Raw genomic sequence first — 22,981 nt, 5'->3', positions numbered from 1 at the left:
TTTTTGAAAGAATACCTGTCAAACAATTGGCATACAGGCAGGGACCAGGATATTTGGTCACAATAATGACACAGTGGACAGATAAGAGACATATTTTACTGACGTGTAGATGTGATGTGCATGATCAGAATGTGGATAAGATGAGGACAAAGGAAGCAAGTTAGCACCAGGTATAGAGTGTTCGCTGATCAGACATCTGTCCTTGTCCCAGGCTGTAGTCCCCACCTGCTTCAAGGAGACCATCATCATTCCAGCGCCCAGGAAAACCAAGGACACATTGTAGGGCAGCACCCAAAGTGACTCTTCTTATCAACTGTATGCACTCATTTCCTGTGTCGTCTTAGGAATTCAGCATTCTCTGTATTATCTCTCCAACCCCCCATTGTGTCACCTACAGAGTTTACATCATGTAGGTCTGATATCTGATTGGAGGTGAACTTTACAGTAATACCATTGGTCAACAACTCCGTTGTTGAATCTAAATAGCTTAGATGCTTATAAAAGTTTTTTTTTTTTTTTATCCTGAACTGCTGTGGTGAGACTTTCTATTTTTTTCTCTCTCCACCCCATGGACTTTTGGGGCATGGCCGTTCAGACTATGCTTAGACCATGCTTAGAATAATGTCTTGTAATGCTTGTTAATGCCTTGTAACTTAAGCTACAATACACTTGTATTTAGAATTCTGTTCTCAGACATTTCTTCATTGCGTATTACTGTAACTCAACACTAGTCTCTTGCACATTGCTAATCTTTATGCAGTCAGATAAACATTTGAATAGGCCAATTGCTTAGTATATCTCTCCAACCCCCCATTGTGTCACCTCTGAGATACAGAGTTTACATCATGTAGGTCTGATATCTGATTGGAGGTGAACTTTACAGTAATACTATTGGTAAACAACTCCGTTTTTGAATCTAAATAGCTGTAACGCCCTGGCCATAGAGAGGGGTTTTTTGTTCTTTATTTTGGTTAGGCCAGGGTGTTACATTGGGTGGGCGTTCTATGTTCCTTTTTCTATGTTTTGGTATGTCTTTGTTTTGGGCCATGTGTGTGGCTCCCAATCAGGCACAGCTGAAGCTCGTTGCTGCTGATTGGGAGTCACACATAAGGAGCATGTTTTTCCTTTGGGTTTTGTGGGTAATTGTTTCTGTGTAGAGTATTTTCCTAACAGGACTGTTTGCTGTCGTTTTTGTTCATTTTGTAGTGTTCTCTTGCTTTTTTGAATTAAAATTCTAATGATGAACACATCCTCTGCTGCACCTTGGTTCCCTCTTACAGACAGCCGTTACAGAATTACCCAACAAAAACGGACCAAGCAGCAGAGGAAGGAGAGGCACCAGGAGAAGGACTCATGGACTTTGGAGAGGATCGTTCAGGATTCCTGGAGATGGGAGGAATTACTGGACGAAGGTGAACCATGGGCTCAAGCTGGGGAGTATCGCCGCCCGCAGTGGGAGATCGAGGCGGCGAGAGCTGAGAGGCGCTGGTATGAGGAGAGGGAGCGCAACGGACACGGGAGGCAGCCCCACAATTTTTTTGGGGGGGGCACATGGGGAGATTGGCGGAGTCAGGTGGTAGACCTAAGCCAACTCCCCATGCTTACCGGAAGCAGCGTGGTACTGGTAAGACACCGTGTTATGCTGTGGAGCGCACGGTGTCCCCAGTGCGCGTTCAAAGCCCGGTGCGCTACATACCAGCCCCCCGCAAGTGCCATGCGAGTGCAGGCATCGAGCCAGGGTGGATGGTGCCAGCTCAGCGCGTCTGGTCTCCAGTGCGCCTCCTCGGTCCAGGTTATCCTGCGCCGGCGTTGCGCACTGTGTTTCCAGAGCGCTGGGAGGGTCCAGTTCGCCCAATGCCTGCTCTCCGCCCGTGCCGGGCCAAAGTGGGCATTCAGCCTGGAGTGTGGGTAAAGAGTGTCCGTACCAGAACTCCAGTGCTCCCCCACAGCCCGGTTTATCCTGTGCCTCCTCCTCGGACCAGGCCTCCAGTGGGTCTCCCCATCCTGGTCCGTCCTGTGCCACCTCCCAGGACTAGGCCTCCAGTGGGTCTCACCTGTCCAGAGCAGTCAGAGCTGCCCGCCAGTCAACAGTCGTCAGAGCTGCCCGCCAGTCAACAGTCGTCAGAGCTGCCCGCCAGTCAACAGTCGTCAGAGCTGCCCGCCAGTCAACAGTCGTCAGAGCTGCCCGCCAGTCAACAGTAGTCAGAGCGGCCAGACTGCCCTGAACTGCCGGAGTGGCCAGACTGCCCTGAACTGCCAGAGTGGCCAGGGACGCCCGCCAGCCCGGTGAGTCCTGTGCCTACGCCTAGGGCCAGGCCTCTGTCATGTCTCCCCAGCCTGGTGAGTCCTGTGCCTGTGCCCAGGGCCAGGCATCCATCATGTCTCCCCAGCCTGGTGAATCCTGGGTCAGTGCCGTCGGAGCCGCCAGGGTCGCCCGCCAGCCGGGCGCAACCATCGCCGGTCGCCAGCCGGGCGCAACCAGGGTCGCCCGCCAGCCGGGCGCAACCATCGCCGCCCGCCAGCCGGGCGCAGTCAGCGTCGCCCACCAGACCTTCGGCGCGGCCAGGTGCGCCACCTAAGAGGGCGACGCCAAGGGTGGAGCAGAGGCCACGTCCTGCACCTGAGCCGCCGCCGTAAGAAGGCCCACCCGGACCCTCCCCTTCAGATTCAGGTTTTGCGGCCGGAGTCCGCACCTTTGGGGGGGGTACTGTAACGCCCTGGCCATAGAGAGGGGTTTTTTGTTCTTTATTTTGGTTAGGCCAGGGTGTTACATTGGGTGGGCGTTCTGTTCCTTTTTCTATGTTTTGGTATGTCTTTGTTTTGGGCCATGTGTGTGGCTCCCAATCAGGCACAGCTGAAGCTCGTTGCTGCTGATTGGGAGTCACACATAAGGAGCATGTTTTTCCTTTGGGTTTTGTGGGTAATTGTTTCTGTGTAGAGTATTTTCCTAACAGGACTGTGTCGTTTTTGTTCATTTTGTAGTGTTCTCTTGCTTTTTTGAATTAAAATTCTAATGATGAACACATCCTCTGCTGCACCTTGGTTCCCTCTTACAGACAGCCGTTACAATAGCTTAGATGCTTATAAAAAAATGTTTTGCTTATAATTTTTTTTTTTTTTTTGAGTCGCATGTGATGTATATCATATACTGTATATTCATATATCAAATATTACTGCCCACTACAGTAAATGGTGGCCCATTTATGTTATGAGTCAGATAAACATTTTAATAGTATAATTGCTTAGTCTTATTACGAGTCGATTGTGAGGCATTTATAATATCATATATACACACACACACACGTCAAATATTACTGCCCATTACAACATGCCCAAATGACTGTCGCCCCGTCGCACTCACCCCTGTCATCATAAAGTGCTTCGAGAGGCTGGTCATTGCCCACATCAATGCCAGCATGCCAGCCACACTGGATCCACTCCAATTTGCCTACTGCTCCAACAGAGCCACGGAAGATGGCATTTCCATCGCCATTCACACATCCCTAACACATCTGGACAAGAAGAACACCTATGTGAGAATGCTGTTCATTGACTACAGCATTCAACACTATTGTTTCCTCCAAGCTCATCACCAAGCTCAGAGCCCTGGGTCTGGACACCACCCTCTGCAGCTGGATCCTGGACTTCCTGACAGGCAGACCGCAGGCTGTGAGGATTGGCAACAACACCTTCTTCACACTGACTCTTAACACAGGGGCCCCCCAGTGGTGTGTCCTCAGCCCTTGTTTTTACACGACACAAACTCCAAGTTTTCTGACGACACCACCGTTGTAGGCCTGATAACCAAAAACGATGAGTCAGCCTATAGGGAGGAGGTAGGTGAACTGGCATTGTTGTGCCAGGACAACAACCTCTCCCTCAATGTCAGCAAAACAAAGGAGTTGATGGTTGACTTCCAGAAGCAGAGGAGGGAACACGCCCCAATCCACATCAATGGGACTGCAGTAGAGAGTCAGTAGTTTTATGATCCTCTGCATCCACATCACCGATGACTTGATGTGGATCAACAACATCACCACACTTGTCAAGAGGGCGCGACAACGTGTCTACTTCCTAAGGCTGCTGAATAAATTTGGCATGCCACCCCGGGTCCTCCCAAATAGTACTGCTGCACCATCGAGAGCGTCCTGACCGGTTGCATCACGGCCTGGTACTCCATCCACGACCGCAAGGCCCTACAGCGGGTGTTGAAGACGGCCCAGTACATCACTGGGACTGTGCTCCCACCCATCCAGGACATCTACTTGGAAATGGTGCCCGAGGAAGTCCCGCAGCCATGAGCTATTCACTCTCTTACCGTCGAGCAGACCGTATCGGAGGATGAGGTCTGGTACCAACAGGCTCAGAAACTGTTTCTATCTACAAGCCATCATACTGTTGAATACTTCAACAGGACTGATCACCTGTACTGACTCTCCGCACACATGCAGTCACTCACGCACACATATACATTCATGCTACACACACACACACACACATCGCAACTGCTGCTACCAGACTCTTACTTACTATTGCTAATATTGCACAATTTAAACACTTGCCCCCCAATCCCCCCTTTCCTGATACATGTGTAAATATTGTACTATAAATTGTGCATCCCTGTATTATACATATGCTAAAATGTTTATTATGATCTATTGAGCCAAGGGCATTCAGAGACTTGTTCCAAAGCCACTCCTGCTTTGTCTTGGCTGTGTGCTTAAGGTCGTTGTCCTGTTGGAAGGTAAACCTTTGCCCCAGTCTGAGGTCCTGTGCGCACTGGAGCAGGATTTCATCAAGGATCTCTCTATACTTTGCTCCATTCATCTTTCCTTCAATCCTGACTAGTCTCCTAATGCCTGCCACTGAAAAACATCCCCACAGCATGATGCTGGCACCACCATTCTTCACCGTAGGGATGGTGCCAGGTTTCCTCCAGACGTGACGCTTGGCATTCAGACCAAAGATTTCAATCTTGGTTTCATCAGACCAGAGAATCTTGTTTCTCATGGTCTGAGAGACCTTTATGTGTATTTTTGGTAAAGTCGAAGCGGGCTGTAATGTGCCTTTTACTGAGGAGTGGCTTCCATCTGGATACTCTACCGTAAAGGCCTGATTGGTGGAATGCTGCAGAGATCGTTGTCCTTCTGGAAGGTTCTCCCATCTCTACATAGGAACTCTGTAGCTCTGTCTGAGTGACCATCGGGTCTTGGCCACCTCCCTGACCAAGGTCCTTCTCCCCTGATTGCTCAGTTTGGCCGGGCGACCAGCTCTAGGAAGAGTCTTGGTGGTTCCAAATTTTGTCCATTTAAGAATGATGGAGGCTACTGTGTTCTTGAGGACCTTCAATGTTGCAGAAATGTTTTGGTAACCTTCCCCAGATCTGTGCCTCGACACAATTCTTTCTCGGAGCTCTACGGATAATTCCGTTGACCTCATGGCTTGGTTTTTGCTCTGACATGCACTGTCAACTGTGGGACCGTATATAGAGGTGTGTGCCATTCTAAATCATGTCCAATCATTTGAATTTACCACAGGTGGACTCCAATCAAGTTGTAGAAACATCTCAAAGATGATCAATGGAAAGAGGATGCCCCTGAGCTCAATTTCGAGTCTCATAGCATTTCGAGTCTCATAGCAAAAAAATGTAAATAAGGTATTTCTGTTTTTTATTTTGAATACATTTGCAAAAATGTCTAAAAGCCTGTTTTCGCCTTGTCATTACGGGGTATTGTGTGTAAATTGATGACGATTAATAAAAAAATACAAATATATATTTTTAGAATAAAGCTGTAACGTAACAAAACGTGGAAAAAGGGAAGGGGTCTGAATACTTTCCGAATGCACTGTATATACCATAGAAATTATTCTTAGGACTAACATGTTTACCTCTTCTGCTTGCGAGGCTTCAGCTTTTTTAGGAGCCTTTTTGAACATTCCACTGAATATACCTTTACCCTGAAACACACAGACGCAGTTTAGAAAGAGCAACTGAAATCATGTCACCTGGAGATCAAGTTAGCTGAGTTCAGTCTTACCTTAGGGTTGTTGTTGTCAGAGAGACTGTCATTACTGGCTGAGAGCTCACTGTGTAATGACCGCTTGTCCTATGAGACAATCGAGGGTTACTATAACACTCACCGAAAGTTATAAATATGACCGACTAGTCATGGTCAAATTAAGAGCTAATGTCGTTACCTCTTCTGGTTGACAGCCTTCATCGGCAGGTTTAGGAGATTTTTGGAACATTCCACTGAATTTACTTCTCTCCTGAAACACACAGCGATAAATGATAGTGGGAATATCCTGCTACAGGTATCTGGACCTCTATTCACCTTAATAGTGTTGTTGTCAGAGAGACTATCGTTACTGGCTGAGAGCCTACTGTGTAATGATGTCCTATGAGGCAATTAAGTGTTACTATAACAATTAACAACGGTTAATAATAGACTTATAAATATCATTAGTCGTGGTCAAATTAAAAGCTCCTACCAGGTGGCGTGGCGAGAATCTGTCTCCGCACCATGCGCTCTCACCACTGGTGTCCCCCAGGGCTCTGTTCTAGGCCCTCTCCTATTCTCGCTATACACCAAGTCACTTGGCTCTGTCATATCCTCACATGGTCTCTCCTATCATTGCTATGCAGACGACACACAATTAATCTTCTCCTTTCCCCCTTCTGATAACCAGGCGGCGAATCGCATCTCTGCATGTCTGTCAGACATATCAGTGTGGATGACGGATCACCACCTCAAGCTGAACCTCGGCAAGACGGAGCTGCTCTTCCTCCCGGGGAAGGACTGCCCGTTCCATGATCTCGCCATCACGGTTGACAACTCCCTTGTGTCCTCCTCCCAGAGTGCTAAGAACCTTGGCGTGATCCTGGACAACACCCTGTCGTTCTCCACTAACATCAAGGCGGTGACCCGATCCTGTAGGTTCATGCTCTACAACATTCGCAGAGTACGACCCTGCCTCACACAGGAAGCGGCGCAGGTCCTAATCCAGGCACTTGTCATCTCCCGTCTGGATTACTGCAACTCGCTGTTGGCTGGGCTCCCTGCCTGTGCCATTAAACCCCTACAACTCATCCAGAACGCCGCAGCCCGTCTGGTGTTCAACCTTCCCAAGTTCTCTCACGTCACCCCGCTCCTCCGCTCTCTCCACTGGCTTCCAGTTGAAGCTCGCATCCGCTACAAGACCATGGTGATTGCCTACGGAGCTGTGAAGGGAACGGCACCTCCATACCTTCAGGCTCTGATCAGGCCCTACACCCAAACAAGGGCACTGCGTTCATCCACCTCTGGCCTGCTGGCCCCCCTACCTCTGAGGAAGCACAGTTCCCACTCAGCCCAGTCAAAACTGTTCGCTGCTCTGGCACCCCAATGGTGGAACAAGCTCCCTCACGACGCCAGGACAGCAGAGTCAATCACCACCTTCCGGAGACACCTGAAACCCCACCTCTTCAAGGAATACCTAGGATAGGATAAAGTAATCCTTCTAACCCCCCCCCCCCTTAAAAGATTTAGATGCACTATTGTAAAGTGGTTGTTCCACTGGATATCACAAGGTGAATGCACCAATTTGTAAGTCGCTCTGGATAAGAGCGTCTGCTAAATGACTTAAATGTAAATGTAAATGTAAAAGCCAATATGGTCATCTCTAGATACCTTACCTCTTCTTGTTGAGAGCCTTCATCGGCAGGAATAGGAGATTTCTTGAACATTCCACTGAATAAACTTCCTTTCTCCTGAAATACAAAAAGACAGTTTAGATTGGAATTATTTTTTTTGTTACTGTGTTGACATATCATGTTATCTGGATACATAGTGTTGTCTGAAGACAATACTCCACCAAACCTCCTCACCTTGGTGTTGTTGGTATCAGAAAGGATGTTGTTGCTGACTGAGAGCTCACTGCATGTTGCAAGATTGTCCTGGAACAGAACACAGTACTGTAGTTAGAAAATTAACAAACTCTTACAAGTAAGTAACTAAAGCAAACAGACATGTTAGATCTCACCTGCACAGGTGTTTCATCTCCAGATGCTTTGGGGGTCTTTTTAAGGATTCCACTGAATAGACCCTTTTTTTCCTGATAGAAGAAGACAGTGTCATTTGAATTGCCATTTTAATAAGTATAAAAATGTGGTTACTTATGTCATGTTCATAATTGTTATAATCTATCCAGTGACTCAAGTGGTTTTCTCGAATTCTAAATGCAGTAAGTATGACTCACCCTACTTTTGGTGTTCTCAGACAGACTGTCATTGCTGGCTGAGAGCTCGTAACGTGTAGAGAGGTTTTCCTGGAACAGAAAACAGTAGAGCACTTAGCAAATGATCAGACGCTTACTATAAGTAACTGAAGCAAACAGACACGGTGGTCACCAGATGAACTTAGACTCACTTGTGCAGGTGTTCCATCTGCAGGAGCTTTTGTTTTTCTCTTGAGGATTCCACTAAACATCCCTTCTTTCTCCTGACAGAAGAAGACTGTCATTTCAATTGATCGAAAATCACTTGTATTCTCATGTTCATAATGATCTTTCTGTGCAGGTAACCCAAGTGGTTTCAAAATCTAAATGCAGTACCTCTGCCTCACCTTAGGGTTGCTGTTGTCAGCCAGACTGTCATTGCTGGCTGAGAGCTCACCCTGTAATGACCGCTTGTCCTGAGACATAACAGGGAAGAGTTACTTAAACAACAGTGCTCCAATTTAAGATACACCTTCTAGTTTAGTTCATTTGTTTTGTACACACATTGTTGTTTTGGACTCACAAGTGTGTTGTAATGTGAGCAGACTCTGCTTACGTAACTAGCTAAAAGTAGTGTGTTCGCATAGCATAAACTGAACAAATAGAAAATGTAAGACTGGTCCAAGCCAAACACTTGACTTCGCTATATTACCTCAGGTTGAGAAGCATCAGCAGCAGGCTTGGGAGATTTTATGAACATTCCACTGAATGTGCCTCCTTTCTCCTGAAACCCAATCGTTTCCAAGAAACAATGGAAGCTATTTGTGAAGAACACTTCAGCAGATGTAAAGAACTGTCAAACCTTACTCACTTTACTGTTGTTTTTAGAAAGACTGTCATTGCTGTCTGAATGTTCACTGTGTAATGCCTGGTTGAGAAACAGATCAAGATACATGTTCAGCCAGTCAGAATGCATAATAACATTTGCTATGGGGTAATTTTTTTTTATACAAGTCAGCATATTTATAAGTAGGTCGGAAATAATATTTTGAGTCACGTGTTAATCTCCAGAACGCTCACCTCTGCAAGTGTGCCCTCTCGAGGAGCTTTGGGGAATTTTTTGAGGATTCCACTGAAAAGTCCTCCTTTTGCCTAATGGCATCAGAACATAATCCGGTTGTCAACTATTTATATGATAATATCCATAATACTTTAGTCATAACCCTCTTACTGAGCACATGAATAGTACTCAACTCTGCCTCACCTTAGAGTTGTTGTTGTCAGAGAGACAGTCATTGCTGGCTGAGAGCTCACTGTGTAGTGACTGCTGGTCCTGTATGACAATGACAGGCAACACAAAGAGGAAATGATGTTATGCTCTGATGAAGGCGATCCATGCAGAAACGTAAGTCTATTGTTTGTTTGTCCCGTCAATAAATCTATTAGATTTATGCAAAAACTGAGTGATCCTTTTCCTTTATTCTCCTGGATAGTCACCAGTTGAAGTGTCCTGGGGTAAGGAATGTTTTTTGGATTTTCAAATCCCTCAGTTGAGCACCTGATTCCCTTTTTTTGTTTAAGCTGGGCTGAAGAGAGTTTGGGTGTACTTTCTTTCATCAAATTATGTTACCTGCACAGTGACAATACGTGAACAATTGAATTATTCATCTGTTCGCTTTACAGTTCATTGATATTAAATCAAGTTCAATGGCAACATAAAATTGCCATTAACAGTTTTAGTGTTGTGATTGTAGATTTGTCAAGAGACCAGAAATCTTATACATCATATTTACAACAGGTAAATAGTATACCGTATTACTTTACCTCTTCTGCTTGAGGTGGTTCTTCCACAGGTTTGGAAGACTTCTTGAACATTCCACTGAAGATCTCCTTTCCCTTCTCCTGGAACTCACAGAGGGACCGTTTACACAAAAAACCACCATGAAGTTATCAGCGGGATCAAATTAGCAGAGTTTAACTTCCTTAAACCAGCTTACTTTGATGTTGTTGTTGTCAGAGAGACTGTTGTTGCTGGCTAAAAGCTCACTGGGAACTGAGAGATTGTCCTGGAACAGAAAATGTGTATTCCAGTACAAAAAAAGATTAGTGCACAATTGGGCATCTATATATGCTACACACGTGTGCAGGTGTCCCTTCTCCAGCAGTTTTGGGGGGGTTTTCTGAGGATTCCACTGAACAACCCCCCCTTCTCCAGAACAATAGAGGAGATACATGAATACAGTTAGACTTATTTGCATATTTCAGGATGAGAAAATAACCAGGCTTGAAGTTGTTGTTTTTTTGTATCATCCTATCATGATACATACATGAGTGCTTTCAGCTGTCTGTTCTTGTTTGTCATTGGGATCACTACTTACTGTACTGACCTAGGACCAATGAAAACAATGATACCTTGTAAGCACTTCAAAATCATAGTTGTAGTAGACCACCCAAACAGCGAAGTTAACAACAGATAAACAAGAGTCGAAAATAAGAAAATGTTACCGTCAGTGAAGGAGAAGAGAGTTTGTCTTTAGTTGCCTTCCGGAACATTCCACCCATCAGTCCTCCTTTGTCCTGAAAGAGTGATACATGTTGAAAAACTTCCACTATTTAATAGCAAACTTTGTCTCTCATTGTTTCTCTAATACAATCGCATATGTTTAGTAGTTTATAGATATCGCTCTCCTCTCTCTCACACACTTGTTTGGCCTGACTCAGCCTCATCTTGGTGTTCTCAGAGGACTGCTCCTTTTCTGGGGTGGGCTCTTCAGGCTTCTCGTTATCTGACATGTAGCTCTGAGAGAGAAGAGAAGCTATAAGATCAATCATAAGGAAAACATAGGTGATTGGTGCGCAAACTAACTGACAGGTGTTTCTGCATACACCACTACTAAGCTAGTCAGACACATCTCTGTCCACTCACTGTAAAGGTAGGGGTTGGCTCTTTTTGTAATTTCTGAAACATTCCACCAAGACCCCCAAATTGGTCCTAAAAAAAGATATCCATGATAAAGAGAGTGAAGCATTTGTATTCAACCTTTATTTACACAGGATATTCTAATTGAGATCAAATGTATTTTACAAGAGAGTCCTGTTGAAAACTTTTATACTATGACACATTTCTCTTCAATGAAACCAGAACCACCGAACACATACCCGCTTTAAGTCGGTCTCATCTTCTCGGGGATCAGAGGCCTTAATCGGTGAAATGTCCATTTCTGTTGAGCCCTGATGAAGAGACAGTGCTTTGAGACTAAAGGCCTGAGAAGCTTCAAACTAAGGCAGAGGAACATGACATGTCATTGTCAAAATCTTTTCGTGTGCATGTACCTTTATGTGCTCTGCCTGTGTTCTCTTGCGACTGCTGTGTCTGGCCATAACATTTGGTTCCTGATATTACCCGCGTACCCATGAGGAAAAGATACAATTTCAATGAGATATGAAACATTGAGATTTACTGGCCATGTCTCTCTATGGAACCTCTTTGTCAGTACAAGTTTATGCCAGCAGTGTGTAAGGGATGCAGTAGTGTGGTGGTTATGGTGGGAGCAGATATGCCTACCTTTGCAGTGGGTCTAACTCTGGATGGAACCACTGGAGTTCTGGCTTGTTTCCCTCTAGTCTCTGTCTGGATCAAGTTCCTGTTGGCCTGACGGACAAAAATAGTCCCTCTTTTATTTTCAGCTGAATTGTATACCCGATCCAACTGATTTGAACACTCACAGACAAATTATTTTTCCTCATCATTCCTGATGAGAAAAATCTTTGTCAGGTCAAAAACTTTATATATCTTTGCTAAATGAAATATAATATTTATGAAATATAACCAGGAGGTAGACACATCCCACATAAATCAATGTCTGAATTCAAGCAGTGGCGGTCGGTGCCTTAAGATGAGGGAGGATGATTATTTTTTTATATTACAGCATATTCGATGACTGTCATTCATATTCCATTCACCCAGCTCAATGAAACATGGATATGTTTAGGCTACTTACTAGTGATGCACCGTTATGACATTTTTGGCTGTTACCGATATCCGATATTTTCCTTGCCAAAATAAACGATACCGATAACCGATATAACATTGTTTTTGTGACCTTTTAAGCATTCTAGTACAGTTAAATAGTTAACACACACACACACACCACACACACACACACACGGACGCAGCGGTCTAAGGCACTGCATCTAAGGCGGTGATTGGGAGTCCCATAGGGCGGCGCACAATTGGCCCAGCGTCGTCCGGGTTTGGGCGGGGTAGGCAGTCATTGTAAATAAGAATTTGACTTGCCTAGTTAAATAAACGTTACACACACACCACTGACCAAAAACTTATTTTGTAGGCATTTACGTATGTTCCCATTACCAGTAAAACATAATCAAAACCTACGTCTTTCACTTACTTGCTGTGCTGTTTTCTTGTTGATTTGTTCAATTTCAGTCTCAACAACGATTTCTATGGTATGCCGTTTGGGTCTTTGCGTCTAAAAAAATATACTATTTAACACTATTTGACTTGTCAAATAAGTTTGTTGACCAATCAGGACCTGAATATGAACGCACGTCACATAATAATGTAACGCCTTCATAATTTTTTTACGTAGTTATTACACATTGATTAAACTATCACTCGTATTTCATGTCACGATTCATCGATACGTAAAGTTGTCTCGCGCACCTACAGTGCTGGTCATAAAAAAAGCTAGCTAGCTCATGGATGCAAACAATGTTCTTTCCCAAAAACGTAGCAAAACGACATCATCTGTTTCAGTAGCTATAGCTAGGTGTCATCGTCTAAAATAATCCTAATTTATACGACAGTTCTTATTTGATTAATGGTGGTCGGACCCATCTATGTGAGACTAGCCACAATAGTGGGCTTTGCGGTTAGCCTTGAAAATAAAAGTATTGCAAAATTCTACTATTTGTATTCATTTGCATACTGTCAATGACATAATTTTATTTTGAAGGCAAACCGCAAATTCCACTAGTGTGCCATAATCCTGTCTGGTTGAGCCTCACTAGCCAGATGAAGCTAGCTGGCTGTTTATAACGTTAGCTTTGGGCAACAGGGATAAGTAGCTGGCTAGTTATTTTCATGAACTGAAGTTCAATTTCAATAAGCGAACAACAAGTGGCAACCTAGCTAATACGTACTCACAAGGATTCCTAAATCATTGCTAAGAATAATGAAAATGACGGCTGTTTCTGGTCATTCTCTTCAGGCTGGTTGTATTGGTGCTAACTAGGTACCAAACTAAAGCTAGCTACCCCAGAAGTTGCGGTCGAACAAATGATTGTTACCAATGTAGTATTGTAAACATCGTTCGTGGCCGGTGTTTGCTGACTTTTTTTGTACAGCTTTGACAGTGCTTCTGTATCTTTTTTTTTTTACACACAAAGACCCAAACTGCGTCTCAAAGTATGTATGTCGTGAAGCAGACATTGTATGTGTCAGTCTTGCCTGCATCTAGCTGAACTAGGGCGTAATCATTAGTCCAACAGTTGCAAACGAGTTTCTACTGGACACATTCAGGTACGTTTATCCCCTTTCGTTCCGTTTTTCAACAGAATCGGAGGAATGAATACACCCTGATCACAAGCAAAATCAGTTAACATTCATAGCAGCCAGATTGTTGTATAATTCCTTCTCGCATCTATGCGCTCTCCTCAACTTTTCCCTTCGCGTGTGGAGTTCAGTGCACAAAACATCAGCTGTCTGTGACCAAGTGAAAAACCCTTTCCAAGCCAAACCGTCATATCATAAACACTAAACGCTACATACAACCTACATCGTTGTCATTGTCATTAGCTAATTTCAAGTCAACAACATAGCTACTAGAACTAATGGGTTAGTAAACCAGCTACAATCAGGCAGTACAGTGTACAGTTAGCAAGCAGTTTAGCAGTTGCACTGGCGGGCTCCGGTGGCAATAAATTAATGAAACCAAAAGCTTACCTTGACTTGGAAGAGTTCCAGTGTTGGATATCCATAGCCAGCTAGATAAATAGCATCTCTCTGTTAGAACCAGGTGTTTGAGTAGTCTAAACTAGCTAGCTAACGTTAGCTGCATTTGCTAGCTAAATAAGAGAAAGTGAAAATGGGAAAAAATATTTGTCACATCCTGACCATAGTAAGATGTTAATTTCTATGGTAGAGTAGGTCAGGGCATGACAGGGGGTGTTTTGTGTTTTTCTATGTTTTGTATATCTATGTTTAGGTTCTAGTTTTTCTATTTCTATGTTTTTTTGGGGGGGGGTGATCTCCAATTAGAGGCAGCTGGTCCTCGTTGTCTCTAATTGGAGATCATACTTAAGTAGGGGTTTTTCCCACCTGTGGTTGTGGGTAGTTGTCTTCTGTTTAGTTTTCTGTACCTGTGTCACGTCCTGACCAGCAGAGGGAGTAGTTGTTTAGTATTTGGTCAGGACGTGGCAGAAGTTGTGTGTTGTATGTAGTTTCTAGTTGTTCTGTTTCTGTGTTAGTCTGTGTGACTCCCGATCAGGAACAGCTGGAAATTGTTGTTCCTGATTGGGAGTCAAATATTAGGTGTGTGTTTTTCTCTTGGGGTTGTGGGTTGTTTATTTTGCACTGCTGTAAGTATCTATATAGCATGTAGAACTGTCGGTTTGTCCTTCGTTATGTTCTTGTTTTTTCCGTGTTCTCATTATTTAATAAATTATGATGTTGAGCACGCAATCCGCTGCGCCTTGGTCTTCTCTACAGTACTACAACCTGACAGAACTGTGTGCTTTTGTCTTCTCTTTGTTATTTTTTCTTTAGTGGTTTGAGTTAAAATAAATATTTATCATGAGCAATCAACACGCTGCGCTTTGGTCCCCTCTCTACGACAGCCGTTACAATATTAAATATAGCTAGCTCTCTCGCTTCTCCTTTATTTTTGAAGAAATACATTTGTTCAAAACTGTTCAACTATTGTCTTTCTCTTTGAGTCAACTACTCACCCCATTTTATGCACTGCAGTGCCAGCTAGCTGTAGCTTATGCTTTTAGTACTAGATCCTTTCATTGGGTGGACAACATGTCAGTTCATGCTGCAAGAGCTCTGATAGGTTGGAGGACTTAACTCAAGTGTACATATATGGAAGGGGTGAGAACCATGAGCCTCCTTGGTTTTGTATTGAAGTCAATGTACCCAGAGGAGGACAAAAACTAGCTGTCCTCCGCCTACACCATGGTGCTACCCTACAGCAGGGTTTCTCATATAGAACAGAAGTTTAAAACATGACATTACATAACTCAGGAGGAAGGTGAGTCCTCTGTAATCCAAAGCTTTTAAATATTATAGTATACCTCCTTTGCAGGCTTCGGTGGAGGTAAAGGCTGTGAAGAGAGGGACGTGACGAGATAAGAGTTAGTGTATTCAACTATGCGGTATTGACAGTAGGCCTATGTTCAGCTTAATGTTCTTTCTTGGTTTATTCACCTGAAAATGGTGTCTATAGAACGATGTCTTCAGTGCTCATTTTGTTTTGTAACGAGTCTCGTAATGTATTCAAGTAGAGTTTTGATGTGGTGGTTTGTGTTATAGGGTCAGATAGGTTATTATAATCTTAGTTGGCCTACAGTCGGTCTAAAAAACAACACATAAACAATGTTTTTTAAGAAGAAGTGTTTTAGAAGTGTTGTTTAAGAGATATGTTGTTTTGCTGTAGCAGTATGCTCTCACCTGTTTCTGTTGATTTCTTTTCACATCTGGCTTCACCATGCACTGCTCCATCCTGCCTCTGGAAAACCACAGTGATATGCTTGTAAAATTGTACAGGGCAAGCAGCAAGGATGTCAGTCCAAAAAGGAAAGGGAGGGGAATAGGATCCGCTTAAGACGCTCAGATCTCACAACAGACAACTGAACCAAGATCATTATCTTGTCGTTCAATTCAAAAACAGTGTCTACAAATGCCAATTTAGTTCAGAGGAAACCCACGGAGACCACTTCTTCCCTAACAGTAGCAGAAGTTTTAAAATTACAGCGACTGTTGAAACAATACAAAATACAGACTGTGGCTGCACAAAGTGGCATAACGTCTCGATATGGAGACAATTCAAAGAGAAATCATGCTCTGAACCCCAATTCCTGTCTCCTACTGTATATGAAACGCAACATGTAAAATGTTTCATGATCTGAAATAAAAGATCCCTTACATTTTCCATACGCACAAAAAGCTTCATTCTCTCAATTTTAGCACGTATGTTTACATCCCTGTTAGTGAGTATTTCTCCTTTGCCAAGATAATTCATCTACCTGACAGGTGTGGCATATCAAGAAGCTGATTAAACATACTTATCATTACAAGAGTGCACCTTGTGCTGGGGACAATAAAAGGCCACTCTAAAATGTGCAGTTTTGTGCCACAGATGTCTCAAGTTTTGAGGGAGTGTGCAATTGGCATGCTGACTGCAGGAATGTCCACCAGAGCTGTTGCCAGATAATGTAATGTTAATTTCTCTACCATAAGCCACCTCCAACGTCATTTTAGAGAATTTGGCAGTACATCCAACTGGCCTCACAAGCTCAGACCACGCCAGCCCAGGACCTCCACATCCGGCTTCTTCACCTGCGGGATCGTCTGAAGAAAAACTACTTCCGATTGGCTGGGCCTGGCTCCCTAGTGGGTGTGGGTGGGCCTGGCTCCTGAGTAGGTGGGCCTATGACCCCCCATGGATGTGCCCCTGCCCAGTCATGTGAAATCCATAAATTAGGGCCTAATGAATTTTATTCCATTGACTGATTTCCTTCTATGAACTGTAACTCAGTAACATCTTAGAAATTAATGCATGTTGCATTTATATTTTTGTTCAGTGTGTCTATATATACAGTACTAGCCATCTGTTAATTGAAATGCATTCCAGGTGACTACCTCATGAAGCTGGTTGAGAGAATGCCAAGAGTGTCCAAAGCTGTCATCAAGGCAAAGGGTGGCTACTTTGAAGAATCTCAAATAAAAAATATATTTTGATTTGTTGAACACTTTTTTGATAACTACATGATTCCATATGTGTTATTTTAAAGTTTTGATGTCTTCACTATTATTCTACAATGTAGAAAATAGTCAAAATAAAGAAAAACCCTTGAATGATTAGGTGTGTCCAAACTTTTGATTGGTACTGTGTATATAAATAAATACTATATATACACACTACTGTTCAAAAGTTTGGGGTCACTTAGAAATGTCCTTGTTTTCCATGAAAACATACATGAAATGAGTTGCAAAATGAATAGGAAATATAGTCAAGACGTTGACAATGTTATAAATAACAATTTTTAATTGAAATAATAATTGTGTCCTTCAAACTTTGCTTTCGTCAAAGAATACTCAATTTGCAGCAATTACAGCCTTGCAGACCTTTGGCGTTCTAGTTGTCAATTTGTTGAGGTAATCTGAAGAGATTTCACCCCATAATTCCTGAAGCGCCTGCAACAAGTTGGATAGGCTTGATGGGCACTTCTTACGTACCATACGGTCAAGCTGCTCCCACAACAGCTCAATAGGGTTGAGATCCGGTGACTGTGCTGGCCATTCCATTATAGACAGAATACCAGCTGACTGCTTCTTCCCTAAATAGTTATTGCATAGTTTGGAGCTGTGCTTCGGGTCATTGTCCTGTTGTAGGAGAAAATTGGCTCCAATTAAGTGCCGTCCACTGTGTATGACATGGCATTGCAAAATTGAGTGATAGCCTTCCTTCTTCAAAATCCCTTTTACCCTGTACAAATCTCCCACTTTACCACCACCAAAGCACCCCCAGACCATCACATTGCCTCAACCATGCTTGACAAATGGCATCAAGCACTCTTCCAGCATCTTTTCATTTTTTCTGCATCTCACGAATGTTCTTCTTTGTGATCTGAACACCTCAAACTTAGATGTGTCTGTCAATAACACTTTTCCAATCTTCCTCTGTCCAGTGTCTGTTCTTTTCTTTTTATTGGCCAGTCTGAGATATGGCTTTTTCTTTGCAACTCTGCCTAGAAGGCCAACATCTTGGAGTAGCCTCTTCACTGTTGAGACTGGTGTTTTGCGGGTACTATTTAATGGAGCTGTCAGTTGAGGACTTGTGAGGCATCTGCTTCGCAAACTAGACACTAATGTACTTGTCCTCTTGCTCAGTTATGCACCGGGGCCTCCCACTCCTATTTCTATTCTTGTTAGAGCCAGTTTGTGCTGTTCTGTGAAGGGAGTAGTACACAGCGTTGTACGAGATGTTCGGTTTCTTGGCAGTTTCTCGCATTGAATAGCGTTCATTTCTCAGAACAAGAATAGACTGATGAGTATCAGAAGAAAGTTATTTGTTTCTGGCCATTTTGAGCCTGTAATCAAACCCACAAATGCTGATGCTCCAGATGCTCAACTAGTCTAAAGAAGGCCAGTTTTATTGCTTGTTTAATCAGAACAACAGTTTTCAGCTGTGCTAACATAATTGCATAAGGGTTTTCTAATGATCAATTAGCTGTTTAAAATGATAAACTTGGATTAGCTAACACAACGTGCCATTGGAACACAGGATTGATGGTTGCTGATAATGGGCCTCTGTACGCCTATGTAGATATTCCAATTTAAAAAATCTGCCATTTCAATAGTCATTTACAACATTAAAAATGTCTACACTGTATTTCTGATCAATTTGATGTTATTTTAATGGACAAAAAATTAGCTTTTCTTTCAAAAACAAGGACATTTGTAAGTGACCCCAAACTTTTGAACAGTAGTGTGTACACTACTGCGTGCACAATTATTAGGCAAGTGAGTATTCTGATCTTATCATTGTTTCTATTCACATTTTCGAACTCCCAACCATATAAACTTGAATGCTTATTGGATTTAATCATTTTCAGGTGATATCTATTTGTGTAATGAGGGAGGGTGTGGCGAAAGTGAATAACACCTTATATCAAGGTGTGCATAATTATTAGGCAGCCTCATTACCTCAGGTAAAATGGGCCAAAAAAAGAAATTTTACTGACACTGAAAAGCCAAAAATGTAAAATGCCTTTCAGATGGATGCGACACTCTTTAAATAGCTAAACTATTGAGGTGTGACCACCAGACATTCAAACGTTTTGTTGCGAATAGTCAACTGGGGCGCAAAAAACGTATGGGGAAGTTAACTGCAAAAGACTTGAGAAGAATTAAACGTCAAACTACCAGGAACCCATTATCCTCCAGTGCCACCGTATTCCAGAACTGCAACCTACCTGGAGTGTTCAGAAGTACAAGGTGTCAAGTGCTCAGAGACATGGCCAAGGTCAAGAAGACTGAAACAAGACCACCACTGAATAAGATTCATAAGTTGAAGCGTCAAGATTGGGCAAAGAAATACCTGAAGATTTTTCAAAGGTTTTATGGACAGATAAAATGAAAGTGACTCTTGATGGACCAAATGGATGGCCCCGTGGCTGGATCAGTAATGGACACAGAGCACCACTTTGAGTCAGGTGCCAGCAAGGTGAAGGAGGGGTACTGGTATGGGCTGCTATCATTGAGGATGAGGTAGTTGGACCTTTTCGGGTTGAAGATGGACTGAAACTCAACTCCCAAACCTACTGGCAGTTTCTGGAAGATTCTTTTGTCAAACAGTGGTACAGGAAGAAGTCCTCAGCATTCTAGAAGGCCATGATCTTTATGCAGGACAATGCTCCATCACATGCATCCAAGTACTCCACTGCTTGGCTAGCCAGCAAGGGCCTCAAAGATGCCTGAATAATGACCTGGCCCCCTTCCTCTCCTGACTTAAATCCTATTGAGAACTTGTGGGCCCTTCTCAAAATGTGAGATTTACAGTGATGGAAGACAATATACCTTTTTGAACAGCATTTGGGAGGCTGTGGTTGCTGCTTCAGCGAAAATTGATCGTGAACAGATCAAGAAACTGACAGACTCCATGGATGGAAGGCTCATGGCAGTTATTGAAAATAAGGGTGGCTATATTGGTCACTGAATATTTTTGAAAGGCCAAAAATGTTATATAATTGTCATTTTGTGTTACTTATCTGTTACACTTACTCTAAAAATTTAGAATAAACAAGTGAGTTGAGAGAAATTATTTTTGTAATTTAGTTGCCTAATAATTTTGCACACTAATAGTTGCCTAATAATAGTTATATATTTCCCTGAGAAAGACAAAACTCACTTTTCCTTTGTTAAACATTCAGGTTTGATGTTCAATAACATTTTGGATTGACTGAGAGCATTGTGTTTGTTCAACAATAAAATTAATCCCGAGGAATACAATTTGCCTAATAATTGTGCACGCAGTGTGTATATATATATATATATATATATATATATATCTCAGTGGGAGGCAACTCCCAGAATTTCAGCATCACTCATCTTTTTCAAGAGCTCATACCAACAGCACCTGCCTGCCAGCCAGGCACATCTGTATTGTGTTAAGTAATTCCAACCCACGGCAACAAGCAACACATTCTTATACTAAAACACCTTATCAAATAGCCTAATCTAGCTTTGAAAAACAATCCAGTCCTTTGCATAATACTGTAGCGTATTTGCATTGGTTGAAAAAATACTAAATTGTCATACTTAAATAAAAGTAAAGATATCTTAATAGAAAATGACTCAAGTAGAAGTGAGTCACCCAGTAAAATACCAGCCTACTTGAGTAAAAGTATCTGGTTTTAAATGTACTTAAGTACAGTGGTCGAAAAAGTACTCAATTTTCACACCTGAGTAAAAGTTCCAAGTTAAAGTAAATGCTATACATCACATTACTTGTATTAATTAAGCAAACCAGCCAGTATGATTTCATTTATCTTTTCTTTTTTTACAGACAGACGGAGGGGCAAACTCTAACACTCAGCCATAATTTACAAACTCAGTATTTGCGTTTAATCATTCCGGGAAGAGGGATTCCGCCATATCAGAGGCAGTGGGGATGACAACACGTTATCTTGGTAGGTGTGTGAATTAGACCATATTGCTGTCCTGCCTGAGCATTCGAAATGTAACATGTACGTTTGGGTGTCAGGGAAATGGTATTGGAGTAACATATTGGAGTAACATACTTAGGAATGCAGTGGAGTAAAAGTAAACGTTGTATATAATATAAATAGTAAAGTACAGTTACCCCAAAAAACTACTTAAGTACTACTTTAAGGTATTTATTGTACTTTACACCACTGCACATTTGATTATTTTAGAAGTGACTTACAGACAGGAAAGGGTCCCTATCCAGTGAAGAGGGATCCCAGTCCACAACTTGTCAAAATGCTTTCTTTGTTGTTCCTCTCTGGTGATGAGGGTGTGAGACACGAAACTCACCTTTTTGTCTTTCTTACCTCAGTGCCTTGCGAACCCAATTCACCTGGGAATGGGTTGGGCTGGCTGCTGCAACATGAAGTCAGGGGTAGACGTAACGTAGTAAACTCAAATCTGTAACCCTCCATTTAGTATTATATATTGCGTTTCATATGGTGGCTATTCATTTGTGGAAGTCCATCAACCATGTCATATGATATATTACCAATTACAATTCATATAATATGTTATGAGTTACAATTCATATAATATGATACAAGTTACAATTCATATAATATTTTACGAATTACAATTCATATAATATTTTACGAATTACAATTCATATAATATGTTACGAATTACAATTCATATATGTTACGAATTTCCATGTGTTTGATGCCATTCCATTTGTTCCATTCCAGACATTATTATGAGCCATCCTCCCCTCAGCCAAATTCTCTAAAATGACGTTGGAGGCCATTTATGGTAGACAAATGAACATACAATTCTCTGGCAACAGCTCTGGTGGACATACCTGCAGTCAGCATGCCAATTGCATGCTGCCTCAAAACTTGAGACATCTGCGACATTGTGTTTTGTGACAAAACTGCACATTTTATAGTGGCCTTTTATTGTCCCCAGCACAAGGTGCACCTGTGTAATGATCATGCTGTTTAATCAGCTTCTTGATATGCCACACCTGTCAGGTGGATGGATTATCTTGGCAAAGGAAAAATGCTCACTAACAGGGATGTGCGTATGGAAAATATCTGGGATCTTTTATTTCAGCTCATGAGACGTAGGACCAACACTTTACATGTTGCGTTTTTATTTTTGTTCAGTATATTTATCACTGTTGTGCTATTGCTGTCAATATTCTATTTCATTCATTTGCACTGTTTATAACCATGTTATTACGTGTATAGTTATCCTGTTGTATTTATTGCATCCATATATATTCATTATCTCCCATTCTCTGTACCTTTCAGACCATTTCCAATCCATACCCCTGTTTTGCAATAACGTGTGAGGTTGCCTTATTCCTCTGACCGGTAAAGGTTTTCAGTGGGTCACAGACAAGTAAAATAGGAGAGTATTCCTTCACTGTAACCATACCAAATGTAACATATCATACCAATTATTGTCAGATTTACATTTACTATGTTACGTGTAGTCTATGAGACCAGGCTGGGGAATGGGGCGTGGTTACCAGGTCACCTGAGGACAAGTGTAACAGAGGAGCTAGGTTTCCTATGTGACTCTGACTCATAACTGGAGTTTCACTGTCTGCCATCTAAACAATGGATTATGTCTTAAAAATACATTGTCAATAAGAAAGGTCTTATCAGGAATAAATAAATTAGATTTTAATAGACAAGATTAAAAGCTCAAGTGTAAATTAACAGCAGTTGAAACATCCTGTTCACTTTTCCTGGCTAGATTCAAGGGCTGGGAATAGTTGGTACCAAGATGAGAGACCATCTGGGAAAATGGAGATCAAATGGT

At 42.5% G+C, this 22,981-nt stretch overlaps 1 protein-coding gene across 9 annotated transcripts in view; it reads right to left on the bottom strand.

The window, feature by feature from the left end:
• LOC106600349 (uncharacterized) overlaps positions 1-21,558 on the bottom strand; it is a 34,794-nt gene extending 13,236 nt beyond the window's left edge. Inside the window, exons 1-25 of one of the 9 annotated variants that reach the window (XM_045714785.1) lie at positions 21,390-21,499; positions 15,890-15,947; positions 15,514-15,543; positions 14,162-14,202; positions 11,762-11,848; positions 11,530-11,589; positions 11,356-11,427; positions 11,123-11,188; positions 10,900-10,995; positions 10,702-10,773; positions 10,194-10,262; positions 10,021-10,104; positions 9,461-9,529; positions 9,277-9,348; positions 9,068-9,124; positions 8,909-8,980; positions 8,604-8,672; positions 8,409-8,480; positions 8,239-8,307; positions 8,023-8,094; positions 7,868-7,936; positions 7,676-7,750; positions 6,199-6,270; positions 6,039-6,107; positions 5,890-5,958 (exon numbers count right to left, since the gene is read on the bottom strand). In XM_045714785.1, the coding sequence (XP_045570741.1) occupies positions 5,890-5,958; positions 6,039-6,107; positions 6,199-6,270; positions 7,676-7,750; positions 7,868-7,936; positions 8,023-8,094; positions 8,239-8,307; positions 8,409-8,480; positions 8,604-8,672; positions 8,909-8,980; positions 9,068-9,124; positions 9,277-9,348; positions 9,461-9,529; positions 10,021-10,104; positions 10,194-10,262; positions 10,702-10,773; positions 10,900-10,995; positions 11,123-11,188; positions 11,356-11,427; positions 11,530-11,577 (1,413 nt within the window). In that variant the 5' untranslated portion in view covers positions 11,578-11,589; positions 11,762-11,848; positions 14,162-14,202; ... (1 more) ...; positions 15,890-15,947; positions 21,390-21,499. Of the gene's footprint in view, positions 1-5,889; positions 5,959-6,038; positions 6,108-6,198; positions 6,271-7,675; positions 7,751-7,867; positions 7,937-8,022; positions 8,095-8,238; positions 8,308-8,408; positions 8,481-8,603; positions 8,673-8,908; positions 8,981-9,067; positions 9,125-9,276; positions 9,349-9,460; positions 9,530-9,693; positions 10,105-10,193; positions 10,643-10,701; positions 10,774-10,899; positions 10,996-11,122; positions 11,189-11,355; positions 11,428-11,529; positions 11,590-11,761; positions 11,849-12,605; positions 12,801-14,161; positions 14,203-15,513; positions 15,544-15,889; positions 15,948-21,389 lie in introns of those variants that run through there. The other 8 variants (XM_045714781.1, XM_014191657.2, XM_045714783.1 and 5 more) reach the window with 8 other exon arrangements.
• Positions 21,559-22,981: the final 1,423 nt, after the last annotated feature.

Source organism: Salmo salar, chromosome ssa03, assembly GCF_905237065.1.
Source record: "Salmo salar chromosome ssa03, Ssal_v3.1, whole genome shotgun sequence".
NCBI lineage: Eukaryota > Metazoa > Chordata > Actinopteri > Salmoniformes > Salmonidae > Salmo > Salmo salar.
Note: the sequence above shows the minus strand (reverse complement) of the source record. Positions and strands in the feature narration are given on the sequence as shown.